The 17325-nt window shown below is 35.5% G+C and overlaps 1 protein-coding gene across 2 annotated transcripts in view; it reads right to left on the minus strand.

Moving 5' to 3' along the window:
* The window catches only part of TENM1 (teneurin transmembrane protein 1), a 735430-nt gene that overhangs the window by 239699 nt on the left and 478406 nt on the right, over positions 1-17325 (minus strand). For both annotated transcript variants that reach the window (XM_070604355.1, XM_070604354.1), the window contains 2 exons: positions 3519-3718; positions 1647-1857 (listed from right to left, as the gene is read on the minus strand). In XM_070604355.1, the coding sequence (XP_070460456.1) occupies positions 1647-1857; positions 3519-3718 (411 nt within the window). The remainder of the gene's footprint in view (positions 1-1646; positions 1858-3518; positions 3719-17325) is intronic.

Below are 17325 nucleotides of genomic sequence, written 5' to 3' on the forward strand. Positions count from 1 at the left end.
TTTATATACCTTTGGTTTTTTCAGAAATTTACTTGGATTTTCTTGAAGTGGAATTGTAGGAGAAATGTTTTTGTTGCTTCTAATCTTAAAAAGACAACAGAAAAGTAAAGAAATGGACTTGCATAAGGAAAAAGCAAATATCTTGTTGCGTATGAAACTGGCAGCTTGATATCTGGATAATCGGAGTTGTATCTCAAAGGTTAAGCTCTTTTTGGGAGGAAGTAAAGGACAGGAAAAAACTCCAAGCATGTTTTTGGGTCTATTGATTATTGAAAGGTTAATAGTTTGGTTAGTGTTTTAAGGTGAGCTTAGTGGTAAGGACAACAGGAAGAAAGAAAATCTTCTTCACAAGTATTTTAGATCTCCTAATTGCTCTGATTTCTTAGGAGAAACTCAACCTCTCATAACTCATTGGCATTCATATTATCAAAATTGGGCTTTGATAGAAAAATATCATAACAGGTGTATCTGTTGAATCTACCCCACTAAGTCTGCGAGTGGCAAAACAATGTCGTGACTTAAAATATTTTTTTCTAACTTAGCAAATATTTTCTCTTTTGAAGATATAGGATCAGTGGAGTTTTTCTCTAGAGGGAAAAATCATCAGTATATTTTTATCTTTCTGGTTATTTTAGAGGAAAATTTTTGATAATCTTATGGCCGGAATACCATTTTTTACTGAGGCAAGGTCTTCAGCATCAAGTAAAAATAGAACATAATTGTTATAAAGAGCAGATGGTATATCTATTAACAGTCAACACATCTTCCTAAACACATGGTTGAACAGGTTAACTAAAGCATAAAGTGGTGAGAATTGTATAGAAAACTGACAGCTGTAAAATATTGTCCCTTCTTTTAAAAGACATGTGTTTTAGGGAAATTCACACAATAAAATAGTGTGTCTATGAGTTGTTTACCCTCAGGGCTCTAAAATTGCTAAAGAGCTCAGCTTTATTCACACAAAGAGTCATGGGGAATGAATTCACCAAAAAATGACAAGAGTGAGATGTCTCTGATTAACTAGGGTGAAAGTGAATAAGAGTGTGCAGACATTGTATTAAAAAGAACATGTTTTAAAAGGCTCTGAGCACACTGAATGAGTCATTGTGATGATTTTTAAACTAAACAATTTCAAAAAAGGGCTTTGAATGACCCAAGTTATTATCCTTAGCACTCTTCTCTAAATACTCTTAGGTTGTATCTTGAAACTGTAATGATTCTAGAATGAGTTGCTCTAAGGAACTGGGCTGATACTAGTTTTTCCATTTTAAAAGGCATTTATTTGCTTTTTCTTTTCTAATAGAACTTGAACTAACAGGGTTTCTCTTGTTTATTCCCTTCTTCACTGAAGTTGTTCATCTAGGTAGCCTTGGTAATAATATTATCCAAGTAATTATTTCTCTTGAAAACATGGCAAGTATCCTAAACTAGTAGCAAATAACGGAGCATTTAGAAAATCTCATTCAGAATTTAAACAACATTAATGACAACGACAATGTAAGCCTTTTTCATAGTGATCTATCCTGAATGATGACTTTAAGGTAGAATGAGCAACAAGTTTAAATAACATCTCTATCACATTCGTCAGTGACTGTGTCTTTCTAGAATTATACTGTCAATTCAAAATAATAGCCAAGGCAGCATACCAATTGCTGTAGTTAACACGAATACTTGCTCCATCTTTTTTCCATCATTGTAAAATGCCAGATACCAAGGCCCTTGGTCCATATACTCTATGAAACCTGTCTCCTGTAGTGAGGTTAAGATCAGGTTCCGAGGGGAGTGCTGGGTATCATCAGAGGCTTTGGAGTCTTGCTTGACCAGTTGCTTTCCATCCATGAGTTTTACAAAATCAAACTGGAACAAATACAGACACAAATATCAGCCACTACTTTTACTCCTAGACTGCGAACATGTCTAACTTCAGTTGCTCTATTTCATATTTCTTTGCTTTGGAGGCGGGCAAAGCAGAGAAGGATAGTCATACATATATTTAAACCCAAAAGCATATTATTAACTCTGAGCAAAGAAACCTCTGCTGTATTTTCAAATGCTATAAACTTTTCAGTCTGGGAATATTTAAAATAATTGTTTAAAAATAAATAAACCAAGAAATAGAAAAAAATCTTGTTTAGTATTATGCAAGAGAATCTTTGATATCTTCGAAAGTGAGATTTCAACTATCGGATAGAAGATACTTGAAACCACATATTCCCCTCAAAATGTTACTATGACCTTCTCTACAAATTAAAGAGTTTTACAGTTTTTAAAACAAATAAATGAACAGTCATAATTTGACAGCATTCATCACCATTTACTACCTTTGTGGTAGCATATTTAAATATTCAAAGGACCCTTCCTTTTTGTCCCTAATCAGGGGACAAGCACATGGCACACATTTCCTTGGACTGTTTTTTAAGAGTCACATTTGAATAGCATTCCAATTCCCTGCCTATTCTGAGCCAGAGGGTAAGGTCTGGACTACAGATCTATCTGTTGAAAAAAAAAGCAAGCCCCAGGTTCTTATGATTCCTTATGCTACTTCCTAGATGGAGCAAGGCCCCAAATGGGTTCACGTAAAGAAGAGATAATAAAAAGAAAACGAGAGAAATGAGGTGGCTAAAGTTTATGGAAGGGCTTTGTAAAACCACAGAGGTTTTATGTATTTGAGTTATTATTAACAATTGTTGTTAGTGCCATGGAGTCAGTTCCGACTCCTAGCACCCCTGTGTACAGCAAAGCAGAACCCTGCCTGGTCTTTTTGTGCCATCCTCTCACCTTCTGGCACTAAATCAGACAATGCTGCTGCTATTCACAGGGTTTTCATAGCCAATTTTTTCAGAAATGGGTGGCCAGGTCCTTTTTCCTAGTCTGTCTTAGTCTGGAAGTTTCGCTGAAACCTGCTCACCATGGGTGACCCTGCTGGTATTTGAAATACCGGTGGCATAGCTTTCAGCATCACAGCAACACACAGCCACGACAGTACGACAACCAATGGATGGGGGTGTGGTGCCCTGACAGGGAAACAAACCCGGGCCGCGGTGGTAAGAACATCAAATCTTAACCACCAGACCACCAATGATTAACAGTAACAAGGAAAAATTTCTACCTGTAAGATAAAACTTTCTTTTTGACTCATTTTCCTTATTGATTTGCATTCCTTCCTTGGGGAAAGGGTTCATGGATGTATAGAACTAGCCGAAGGGGTGTGGGTACCAAACCTAAGTAAGATGAGGGGGCTGGGAAAGCTCATGATCATCCTGTTCCAGGAAGCAGAATTCAAGTTTCAAGAATATTTTCTTAACCTTCCTTTTCTGAATCTTCTCTGCTAAATGCTATTCCTTATTTCTCAATGCCATGTTTTAATTCACTTGAGGGTGATTATTCTGGATATTTGCTCATTACAAAGACTATCTGCCTTTACCTTTGAGTCCCACACACTTTGCAAGTCATAAACTCTGAACTATTCATCCCACCACACTCTAAAAGGGTCAAGAAATACCTATAACATCAAATACCTGTGTGTGTGTAGGTGGGATGTTTCTTCTGCCATAAATTCCCAGCAGAGAGTCCTTGGCTAAAGAAATATTGAATTTCAGATATATAGGATGGTGGATGGTAATCTGGAAACGCCAGAATAAGCCAGGTGGGATGGTCTGCATGACCTGTGCACCAATGTCAACTTCTCCGGTGTCTATTGCCCGTCCCTTCTGAAACACTGGTTTTAAAGGTAAAGAAAATTACACATAATATTAATCTTAATTTATAAAGCAATGGTATTTAGTTTTTCAAGAAGAGATATATCAAAATGACTTACTCAGCTCTGTCTCCCTCGCCACCCCGCCCACCTTTCAAGGCTTTACCCAAATTAAATATCTTCCAAGGAGCCTTCCCTAACCAACCACTATATCAGTCTCTCCCTTCTCTTAAACTCCTATTGCATTTATTTCCATCATTTGATTCATTTTAAACCATTATCTATTGAGTGCTGTCTTGGTAGCTGCAGGAGATACAAAGATAAGTAGAATGCAGTTCTTGCTCTCAAGGAGCTTTAAATGTGAGGGAGGAAGTAGGACAAGTACACAAATAAACACATTGTAAAGGAAAATAAGTGCTCTGGTTGTTCAAAAGAGGGAAAGGTATTTGGTTGGAGGATGCTCCTCATTCCTCGCTGTCTCTATCCGCTTTATCTTCCTTTATTTTTCTCTTTAGCCTTATCACCACCTAAAATACCATATGTTTTACTTATTTATTGTTTGCTGCTTGTTTTTTCCCAATAGAATATAAGCTCCATGAAGCTGTGGCTGTTTTGTTCATTACTTCATTCCCAGTAACTAGAAGAATGTAGGCAAACAGTATGTGATCGGTACGTATTTATTCAATAAATGAATGAACGAATGAATCAGAAAAGGGTATTTATGGGAAGTAGTATTGAAGATGGGCCTTAAGGGAGGGAGAGGATTTCAACAGAGCTGTTGGGAAGGATGCTCCATGTGGAAGTAACAGCGTGAACCAAAACCAAGAGGAGGGAAACTGTAAAGCCAAGTATGCTTTACTTGTGTATGTGTAGATACCGAAGGGCAGTTGGAGATAGGGTTGGAGGAAAATGATGGCATCATATTCTATAGGGCCTTGAATGCCAGTCCTAAAGTGTTTATTTGGTAAAGGATGGCAAGCTATTAAATGTTTTTAGGAAGAGGGGAGAGGTCTGGGCATATTAGAAAGGCTAATCTTGAGGCAGAAGGTAGGATGATTTAGAGCAGGAAGACACAAGAATGATATAAGAATTATGGGACAATAATTGAGGTGAAATGACATGAAGATCTAAATTTAGGGTGGGCCCAACAGCTCATGTGGAAAAAGTATGTTTCAGACAACTGTGAAATGAACAAGTGGGACTACATCAAATTAAAGAGCTTCTGTACAGCAAAGGAAACAATCAATAAATTGAAAAGGTAATCTACAGAATGGTGGAAAATATTTGCAAACCATATACAGTAGTCCTCCCTTATCCATGGGGGATATGTTCCAAGATGCCCAGTGGATGCCTGAAACCACAGATAGTACCGAACCCTATACAGACTATGTATTTTCCTATGCATACACACCTGTGATAAAGTTTAATTTATAAATTAGGCACAGTAAGAGATTAACAACAATAACTAATGATAAAATAGAACAATTAAAGCAATATACTATAATAAAAGTTAAATGAATATGGTCTCTCTCTCAAAATACTTTATTGTACTGTACTCATCCTTCTACTTATGATGATGTGAGAGGATACAAAGCACACGTGATGAGATAAAGTGAAGTGACTGATGTAAGCATTGTGACATAGCATCCCAGGCAGGACAGTGCAAGATTCTATCACACTACTCAGAATGGTTTGCAATTTAAAACTTACAAATTGTTTATTTCTGGAATTTTCCATTTAATATTTTCAGATTGCAGTTAGCCGTGGGTAACTGAAACCATGCAAGGCAAAACCACAGATAAGGGGAGACTACTGTATCTGATAAGGGGTTAATATCCAAAATATATAAAGAACCCAGACAACTCAATAACCAAAATCCAATTAAAAAATGGGCCAAGGACCTGAATAGACATATTTCCAAAGAAGACATACAGTGGGCAACATGTACACGACAACGTGCTCAACATCACTAATCATCAGGGAAATGCAAATCAAAACCACAATGAGATATCCTCACACCTGTTAGCTTGGCTATTATCAAAAAGACAAGCAATCAAAAGTTGGCAAGAATGTGGAAAAAAGGGAACCCTTATACATTGTTGGTGGGAATGCAAAATAGTACAGCCATTTTGGAAAATAGTATGGTGGTTTTTCAAAAAATTAAAAATAGAACTACCATACCATCCAGCAATCCCTCTCCTGGGTTTATGTCCAAAGGAATTGAAATCAGAATTCCAAAGAGATATTTACACACCCATGTTCACTGCAGCATTATTTACAATAGCCAAGATATGAAAACAACCTAAATGTCCTTTGATGGATCGAAGAATAAAACAAATGTGGTATACACACACACACACACACACACACACACACACACACAATGGAATATTATTAGGCCATAAAAAAGAAGAAAATCCTGCCATTTGCAACAACATGGATGAATCTGGAGGACATTAAGCTAAGTGAAGTAAGCCAGACAAAGATGGATACTGTATGGTATCACTTATATGTATAATCAAAAAAAAAAAAGCCGATTTCATAGAAACAGAGACTAGAATGTGGTTGCCAGGGCTGGAAGGAGGTGGAAATGGGGTGATGTAGGTCAAAGGGCACACATTTTCAGTTATAAGAAGTTCTGAGGATCTAATGTAGAGCACTATAGAAGATCTATAGATCTATTAGATCTATAGATCTAATGTAGAAGACTATAGTTAATAATATGATATTGTATACTTGAAAGTTGCTGAGAGTAGATCTTAAGCATTCTCACCACTGAGAAAAAGAAGAGTTGACTATGTTAACTACGTGAGGTGATGAATGAGTTAATTATCTTGATCTTAGTAGCTATTCTACAATGTATATGTACATCAAATCACATTATATACTTTAAATATATAGAAATATATCTTTCAATTATTCCCCAATAAAGTTTAAAACAACAATCATATATTATCTAGGAAGTGTAAAACTGGGATATCCTGAAAAACAGTACAAATGTCAAATAACTTCAGATTATTATAAATTAAAAAATCTTATTGTAATTTCAAGCATAAATACTAAAAAATAAAAATTGATTTTTTGAAATAGCATAGAGAAAATAACACTGAGATAAAAATAATTTATCTAAATGCAGGCAAGAAAGGGAAGACACAAACTAGATGGGTCAATTAGAAAACATAAAAGAAGATGGAAGATAAACTTCATATATCTATATCTATAATTAAAGAGCAATGAACTAAATTCTTGTGTTGAAAGGTTAAGAACCATCATTCTGAATTAAAGAGCAAAATCTAATTACATGTTTTAAAAATATATATATCTAAAATACAAAAAGAGTTATTTATAATAATAAAAAAGTTATTTCCCTAGGAAGAAAACAAGAAAAAAGAAGGAAAGAAGGAAGAAAACAATATAAAGGAAGATTCTATAGCAGAGCTTCTCAAACTTGAATGTGCCTAAAACAGGGGTCTTGTTAAAATGCCAATTCCAATTCAGTAGGTCTGAAGTCAGATACGTCTCACAAGTTCCCGAGTAATGCTCATGTTGCATGGTCCACATCCCGCAGATTGAGAAGCAAGGTTCTTAGGACACTGAGACACTAGGTGTGGGGGCCAAGAGAGGGTCAAAACTGACCCCAAGATTATGAGTTTGGGTGACTTAGTGCTGGTAGCAAAAATAAGAAAACTAAAAGGAGCTGGTTAGTGTGAAAGGATGTCGAGTTTGACCAGTCAGATCTTTATTATTTATTGCCATATTTTCTAATTATTTCTGATGTGTTACTTTTATATAGGCTTCTGTGGATTTCTTTGTTATGGGATGGTGAGAAGGGAAAGGATGGAAGAGGAGGGGCAAGAATTAGTTTGCCTTGATTTTAAGCAAGGAGGATTACACCTCAGGAGGGAAAGTTCAATTTGGCCTCATTTCACACTGCCTTTATATTTTTCAGCCGTTAACTCCTTCTCCACACCAAACACAGTTAAAAAACACACATGGTCTCTGTCCCTTGTGTTCACTCGCTATAAAATTAACAGCCCATTAAGAAACACACCTGCAGTGGCTTTATTCAGAGGCCAATGCCTTGCAGCTTTTAACTCCCTAAAATACCTCCATTATTGCTTTTTGTGTTAAGGCCAAGAGTAATAACTATTTTAAGAATGTTCACTGTTAACTGTTAATAATAGATTTCAAATGCAATTTTGAACATAATTATGTATTACAGGACACATAATTTTGTGGAATTGACATTTATAATAAAATACGCCCTTTGAGATGATAAATGACCAACTGAGGTCCTTATTTTTCACTGAAAGTTACTATTTTCCATGTGGGACAGAACAGTTTGGTCCTCAGAGGGTTGATTATACATTTAACTCTTAGGGTCCTGGAGCTGACAAATGTCTTCAATGAGCAGGAAATTAGCAGATCATGTTTATGTGGACACTTCTGTTCTCAACTTAATGTTCAGTTTGTTTAACTGCTATCCTCATTAGGGGCTTTTATCACTTCTTAAAATGCATCATTTGGTTGTACAAACAGCATTATAAATGTAAAACAATTTAAAATGTTAGAGGTTCAGCAAACAGTATTTTAAAGGTGCTACAAACAGGCTTTAATGAATACAGACACTGTCATTTTAAAAAATCAGGGCAAAACTGGCTGATGGACATTAACTTTTATATATGAGCCTTCCCAAATGCTATACTATCTCTTCCTTCTGCACTTTATAGCATCATATATTGTTTTAATGAAGCTACTTAAATGTTATTCACTAAATCAAAAGAAACTCGTGAAGTTGTGTTGTTGAAGTTTCCTGGTTACAAGCATTAATAAATATCCGAAGCATATATACATAAGTCATTTATAAAAATGATTTTAGAAGAAGATGGTCTTGCCCATTGAGAGCATGCATCACAGTTAAGACAAGGAAGGTGAAGAGACATGACAATACCAAAGAACATGTGGACTATAATTTAAATAAAAATAGCAAAGCAAGCTAGTTGCAGCAACTTGGTATTAGAGAAGAGGAATTCTCACAGCTTGCAGAAAATTTCTGAGTCTCTAACCTTTTAGAGCGTCATGCGTCAGAAAGGAAGATATCTCTCTGTTACCAATAACATCACTAAATAGGCTGCTCCATGTTATCTTCTCCCAAAGTTAGTTATGGGTTATGATGTAGTGATAATTAGGTTCATATATTAGTTCATTATTTTTCTAACGGTAGCCCAAACTGGGAAACTAAAGAGAGAAAATTAGACGCAGATAAACAATATGTAATGTGATTTTATGAAGAAATTTTGTATCAATATAGGCTAGTGGCATAATTTTGGCCAAACTTAACATTGACTTGGATCCTTCATTTGCAAATTGTCAGCATTAAGGTACAGTTTTTGTAATATTCACGCTTTAATTGGCATTTAATCACTTATTTTACTGAAGTGTATCAGAAGGAGGAACATATTCTCCAGTAACAGAACGCTTCCTTGCACAAATCCAAGATGAAGAGCAGAGAGCCACAAATCATATCAAACTGTGCGGTATAGTAGTTATCACAGTCTCACCAATATCCACCAATTTAGTTTGAGCTAAACACTCTCTTTATAGGTTACAACACAGGCATCAACTGCTGAGTGGGAAAAAACAATGGCATGTTGAAGGATGGCAAACTAGCTGATGGTAGCTTAGTTCAAAAGGGAAAGGTCAAGCTTCCTGGAAGGTAAATATAGAGGACTGGAATTGGTGACAGACACTGTGTGCAGTGGCTGTATCAACTAAACAAAGTCTTCATTGTATCTAGACTCAGACACATACCTGAATACTAATAACATGATTATTGATAACATTGTCCTCATAAGATAGGGGGTAAATAACTATATTCTGGACATATACATGTATTTATTTTTTCTACTTAATATAACTAGACTGGATTCAATGATTCTGTGCAAAACTCAGTGGAATATTAACAGAAGATACTGACACATGGTCATTAAAAAGATCCCACTATCGGGTCCTTATGTAAAAATGACTAGGTTAAAGACTGTGTCCATAACTTTAATTTTTTAAAGACATTTGCAAATTCTATAAAAAGCGTCCAAGCTAAGAAGGTACTGCTTTAACTGAAAAGAATGTTGTCCACAGAGATGAAAAAGAAATTATGCCTTAAGACCATATTTACCCTTCACCTAATCCTATGGCACATTCAAAATCTTCAAACGACATAATCAAATGGCTTTGGTATGGTCTTTCACCTGACTTAGTCCTAGTGTGTGTCTCATGATTTAAGTACCATCTTCTTTGTGTTCCTTCAAATATAATAATTGTTTCACAGTAACAAATCTCTGTGAAGTTTAGATCAGCACTTGGAGCCAAATGAGGAGGTGAAATCAACCTCTATTCCCAGTGATCAAAAGCTGTGAAAAGATGAAAAGGGGACAGCAAAAGCCTACCCTTTCCATCTATGTAGCCTTGTACAATTTTCCTTATATAAACTGTTGAAGAAAAACATGTATTCAACTCTCAATTCTTCAGGGATAGATTTTCCACATTGTGTATTACACACTTTTTTAATATCCATTATATAACCCAGGAGAAAGAAAAGGAAGAATGAAACTTGTACATAGTAGACACTTGGTAAATAGTGTTTGTATGAATTAATAAAATAGTAAGCTTGATAATTTATTAAGTAATGTTGATAGCTTATTTTGACATTTCAGCACAAAGTTTGGTGGAAGGAAGAATTGAAACCATCTACACACATAGACCTTTGGAAATTAACTGTGAATAAAATATGTTTAGAAATAAAATCCCTCTCTTACTGACACTGACAATAGATACTTGACTGTGTAGAAAAGTCCATTAACTAATTTTACAGTTGGTAAGTACATTACTGTAAGTGTAAACAATTATATCCAGACACTGAAAGACTTCGGATTCCAGTACAGTAGCTTATCTAGTATTGCATACATCCCAGACAGAAGTGAAATGGCATTGTTGAAATGTTGCCCTTAATTAAAGGACTGATTTTGAATTGCATTTTGACTCTGTATATCTGTTTGTTGAATATATATAATTTAAAAGACATAATTCTCTTTTTAGAAGGATTTCTTTAAATTTCTTTGCAAGAACTTAGTTTCCTTAAAAAGCTTTAAAGTTTCATAGTTCTTCTGGTGTGGTCTATTGGCCATTAAGTAGTATTCAGAAGAATTAGTTTCCAAATTTAAGGCTCTCCTAACTTGATATACAATCTCACACGGTGACATACAAATTATGTTTATAGACTCTCAGTATGCTGAGTACCAATGGTACATGAAGTACTCAGTATTTGAATTTCTTTGGCAAAAACTAGAATGGATATGAAACTCAAATTTATCATCACACTGTTACCTATTCAAACATTTACTCACAGTCATGAGTCAACAAAGAATAAAATGTTTTCTTAAAAGAAAATAACATTACCATTTACAAAAAAATATTCAAAGATTAGTGAATCAATATGGACACATGCAATGAAACATCCAAAAATTAAGGAAGCCATTTCTGTTTTACAGTACAATCAAAAAATTTAAAAACTTCGGAATAAATTTAACAAAAGAAGTTGCAAGACTTGTATACTGAGAAATACAAAATATCATTGAAAGAAAAGAAAGAAGACCTAAATAAATGGAAAGACATCTATGTTCATGGATCAGAAGATTTACTACTGTTAAGATGACAACACTTCACACATTGATCTATAGATTCAATGTGATCCCTATCAAAATTCCAGTTCCTCTTTTAGCAGAAACAGGCAAGTTGAGCTAAAATTCATATGTAAATTCAAGGGACTCAGAATAACTAAAACAATCTAAAAAAAAAGAAAACCATTGGAGGCTTCACATTTTTTCAATTCAAAACTTATTACAAAGCTACAGAATCAAGACAGTGTGGTACTGGCGTTACAATAGATATATAGATCAATGAAACAGAATTGAGAGTTAAGAAAAGTCACATTTATGGTTAAATGATTTTCAACAAATGCACCAAGATGATTTAATGATGGAAAGAATAGTCTTCAACAAGTGGGGCTGGACAACTGGATATCCAGAAGCAAAAGAGTGAAGTTGAACTGCTCCCTCACACCATATACAAAAATTAATTCAAAATGGACCAAATATCTAGATTTAAGGACTAAACCTATAAAATTTTCAGATGAAAACATAGGCATAAATCTTTGTGACCTTGGGTTTGGCAATAGTTTCTTAGATATGACATCAAAAGCACATATAACAAAAGGAAAAATAGATAAATTTAACTTCATCAAAATTAAAACCTTTTGTGCTTCAAGGGACACCATCAAGAAAGTGAAGAGACAGCTTATAGAATGGGAGAAAATATTTATAAATCATATATTGAATAATAGACTGGTATCTAAAATACATTAAGAAGCCTTACAATTCAACAGTAAAAAGACAAATAAACCAATTGAAAAATGGGCAAAATACCTGAATAGATATTTCTTCAAAGAAGATATACAAATGGCCAACGAGCACAGGAAAAGAGACTCGATACCATTAGTCATCAAGGACACGAAAATCAAAACCACAGTGAAATACCACTTCACACCCACTAGGATGGCTAAAATAAAAATGATGGGCAATATCAAGTGTTGAAAAGGTGTGGAGAGATAGGCAACCTCATACAGCACTAGTGGGAATGTAAAATGCTGGAGCTTCTTTGGAAAACGGTTTAACAGTTCCTTAAAAAGTGAAACATAGAATTACCATATGACCCAGCCTTTCTACACCTTGGTATATACCCCAAAGAATTGAAAACAGGTATTCTAACAAAAACTTGTACACGAATATTCATAGTAGCATTATTCATAATAGCAAAAAAAAAAAGGTGAAAATCCACAAAAGATCCATCAACTTATAAATGGATAAACAAAATGTGGTATACCTATACCATGGAATATTATTCAACCATAAAAAGGAATGAAGTGTTGGTACATGCTACAACATGGACAAACCTTGGAAATATTACGCTAAGTGAAAGAAGCCAGACACAAAAGGCTGCACATTATCTGACTCCATTCATATGAAATATACAAACAAGCAAATCTATAGAGACATAAAGTAGATTAGTGTTGCCAGGGGCTGGGGAGAGGTGGGGAAATGGAGTGACTGCCAATGCCTATGAGGTTTCTTTTTGGTGTGATGAAAATATTCTGGAATTAAATAGTGGAGATGACTACACAACTCTGAATATATTAAAAATCACTGAGTCATACACTTTAAATCAGTGCATTATACAATATGTAAGTTATATCTCAACAAAGCTGTTACACAAATATGGTTACAAGTTATAGATTGACATGAATAGCCTACACACACACATATACAAACTATCATGCACTGTTATGAGAGTTTTGATGTGTTTCCAAGTGGTTTTTAGAAGGTCACCTGCTACTTAGAAGCTGACTGTCTCCTGCCTAGTACTTTTAGAATACATAATTGGTAGCACACAGCAGGAATGCTTATTTTCTATATTTTACACCATGTTAAATGTTTGTTATATGTAGGTTATAATGATCACATCCTTCTGGACTTCTGGGATGGTGAAAGGAGGGCTGATCACAGCTCAATTTATCCAGCTCTCCCTTTGGTATCCTAAAACATAAGTCCCCAGAGGATGGGGCAGTCACGTCTGTCTAAATTCTTGACATCTAGCTACTGCACATATAATAAGACAGCTATATTATGACACACCTATCCCATAGTTGAGAGTAATGAGGGGGTTGTATATCTTCTTGGGCCAGGCCTTGAGAAAGAGAAGCAGCAAGCATAGGCAGCAGCTCTCATATGTTGCCATATTGCTACAGCCTTTGATTTCTGCCTTTTAGGAACCGAGAAAATCTTGAATAATATCATATTAAAACTTCTCACAAAGAACACTCATTACAGACAGAAATAATAATAATAGTAATAATAATCATAATAGATGGTAGTATCTATTGAACACTTATTGTGTCCTCTTTTGAACTCCTACTTCTCATTTCTCCAATATCAAAATACCCTTTTCATATTCAGTGTGCCATACAATTTGGTATCCCAGTTCATCTCTGAGGGCCCTCCCTCCTCTACTCTCCTGCCAAGAGACATTGGTCCCTTCACGATCTGCCTTCTTGCTAGCATCCTCAATGTCTCCCTCTGTATCGGTTTCTTATTCGTTGTCTTCAAACAAGCACAAGTCTCTCTTCTTTAAAAAAAAAAAAAAATGAATAAAATAACTCAACTGTCCCTTCATCTAGTTATCATACTGTCACTTATCTCCTTCCTTTCCTTGCCAAACTGTCTCCATCTGCTACCTCTATTGCTTTATGATCCATTTACCACTTAGGCTATTACCACCTGCATTTCCCCCTTACCACTCTATTATTCCATTCTCTTAAATATGTACTCTTTAAAGTCAACTAGGATTGATTTTTCTTGTTTCTCAAGGCCCAGCTCAAACTACTTCTATAATAACAATCATCATTTCATCTTCTTTCTTTAAGGCTCTTAATCGCCTAACCATCTTATTTCTATTTCTATACAACAGTTGGTTGCATGTTATTTTGCATTGTGTGTGTCTGTATTGTAAGCGAGCAGAATTTGCCACCCCAAAATATGCCTTTTTGGCATAAAGAATATTTTAAGCTGGTTATTTTTAAGAAACTGCAGACACAAGAGAAGCTCTGAAAACTGAGTAAAAGTTACCCTTCTGTAAGAGACATTTACATTTATAAGGGAAATCTTCATTTGTAAAGGTGATTCCTTCACTGTATCAGGAAGAGGGGGATGGGCTTATCTCTAGAAACTCTTATCAGTGGAGAAGGCAAGGGCTTAAATCTGTGTAATGACCCTACCCTTGTTTATAGCGCTTTACCTGGTCACCTCCCATAACTGACTCCCCACACCTAACATCTTCTTTTGTCTTTAGCTGAAGACCTATTTAAGGTGAGGGTTTCCACCTGTTTGGGGAGTTAGTTTTCTTGGGTCTCTCCCATGTATACAGGGTATATACATGTTATTAAACTTTTGTTAGTTTTTCTCCTGTTAGTGTCTCATGTCAATTTAATTCCTAGACCAGCCAGAACTTATAAAGATGGAGGAGAAGTTTTTCCTCTCCAACAGCTGGCATAGTTGACAGGATCAATTTTACTGGCTGGGACACTGCTCACATTGGGACTGCTACAGCTGAGAGATACTGGAACATTTGACAAAAGCTGACAGAAGGTAATAGTTCTTACCACATCAGTCTCCTGGATCTCTGCCTGCAAAGTCCAATGCAAGTGAGAGGGGCGAGTTTTTCCAAATTTAGATTAGCAGGAGAAAATATTTGTGGAACTAGTTTCTTGGATATATCAATTCTAGTAAAAATTTGGTAAATGAGTACTCTGGGTTTTTATTGATCATTTTTCTCCTAGAGATAGTCACTGTTTTCCTTTGTCCCTGTCTGTAGTGTCTTTTGTCTTGTTCTATGTATTGAGAGCTTGGCTTTGTGACCAGTGAGAATATTGTTTCTGGTTCCTACCATCCAGAAGGTGCATTTACCAGGGTGCATGTTGGCAGCCAGTTGAATAGACTGAGATTCCCGGACATGAAGTCACAAGAAGCACTCTCCCTGTTCGGCCATGCCAGCTCTCAGGGGAGTTTGTCATAAGGGATCCCAGTCCATAAAGGGCCTTTGTTGTCTCAATCTTTGTTGCCTTGTTAGTGCTAGAAAAGTCCCATTCCAGTAACACCTTCCAGGTGTCAGAGATTAGCAGGTTTGTGACTGGAGGCATTTCACATTCTTCTGGGAAACCAGAGACAACAGTTTGCACTACGCCATTCTTACTGCCTGTGGTAACAAAAGGTATTTTCTGTCAACTACTACTTTCTTTTTTGTGTTGTTTTGTGTCCTGAGAACTTGGGTTAGCAACCATCAGGTTGGGAGCCCCTCAAATTTGGGTGGACAGGAATGTGGGTTGTACCCCACTTGTGGCTAGATATGGCTGGACAGAAATGTGGGTTCCACCCCACTTGCAGCTAGATAAGTCTTTCTTTCTTTCTTTTGGTTATCTCTAGGAGTGAACTTTCTGGATCTTGTGAGGGCTGTATCCTTTGCATGATCATGGGGGACCCCTTTTGTCTCTTTGGTTAAGCCATAAAAAGGCTTCTGGTTTGAGTTGGTATTAAGATGAATAGATCCTACTTGTTAATGGCCAGAAAATGGATCTTTTAAATCCGAAAAACTTATAAATTGAATTTTTTTTGGGGGGGGGAACTCTGTCTAAATAATTGTCCTGAAGTTCTACAACATATAAATTTTTTGATTTCCATCTTAGTTGGAAATGTCTCTGATATAAAGAAGAAAGATTAGTTGGATGAGCAGGTCAGTCTCTTGATATTCAGGCTACCACTCAATTCTTTGAGGAATTGAAAACAACTGTATTTGCCTTGCAAATCTCTAGAAAACCAGAAATGTGGCTCTAGATGCAATTCAAAAGCTCACCTATAATTACCAATCTCCAAAGATTGCCTATTTATCTTAAAATGCTTGTAGATATTGGGATGTTAGAACAAGAACTGTCCTGCACTTAAAAATGTAAATTGCCCTAGACCTCTGATAATAGGCAAAAAATGCTCCCCAAAACTCCATCTTGGAGAAAACTCGAATACTTGTGCCTTTGTAGTGCAGATTTTTCTACCCCCATCTTCTCTAGGAAAAAAGAGTAATTCTTTGACATGCAAACTTTAGGGATAAATTTCTCATCGAAAGGGAAAAAAAGAAGACATTTGGAAATTGGTCAAATGAAAAATATTAAGTGTCTTCTCCACAAATATCAGTAACTATAAAGTCTCTGTTTGCATTAGTCCATATGTGTCCATATATGCATGTTGTAGATGTGTGATATGTTTATACCTCCAGATGGTACTGCCAAAATTAATTTGTAAAACAGCTCTATTTAGTTGATTTGAAGTCAAGCACTTGTGACGGGATTGGGTGTTCTAAAACTCTCAGAAATATAGAAACTAACCCAAATGTTTCTCAAGTTCACATGATCTGGGATAATCTTTGGTAAATTAACAGCTACTTAAGTTTATTGATTTAATTAAAACAGATGTCTTCAGATTTATCGGCATTAAATATAATGCAGATAAACAACTTTTATTCTACCTGGGTTTATTAGTCAAAGCAGTTCATGCTATCTCTGTTACAAAATTAGTCAGCAAAAAAAAATTAGCTTAGAGTGATGGCTGACTTTGTCTAATGTCTCATGAAGTTTTCATGGGTCATCTAAACATAATTGTTGGGAGCAAGTGATTTAGATAGATATAAGTGAGAAAAGAGTTTTTAGGTGAACTTTTTAGCAATAACTATGTTTTAGGGTATGTGTACTTAATTTGGCTTCCAAAATCTTTTTGGCAACTTGAAACTTTAGAGTTTTGCTAAGATAAATTTAATTACAGGAAATTTATTGACTATCTGGGTCATTTCCTAATAAGATAAAATAGTGAAACATTAATTACTGAACATAAGTATACCTAATTTTGGGTTACTACAGAGAAACAAAAGATGTTTGGGTCTGTTAGTAAAGATGTTTTGTGCTTTATTGAAAGATT

This window comes from Equus przewalskii, chromosome X, assembly GCF_037783145.1.
Source record: "Equus przewalskii isolate Varuska chromosome X, EquPr2, whole genome shotgun sequence".
In the NCBI taxonomy this organism is placed as follows: Eukaryota; Metazoa; Chordata; class Mammalia; order Perissodactyla; family Equidae; genus Equus; species Equus przewalskii.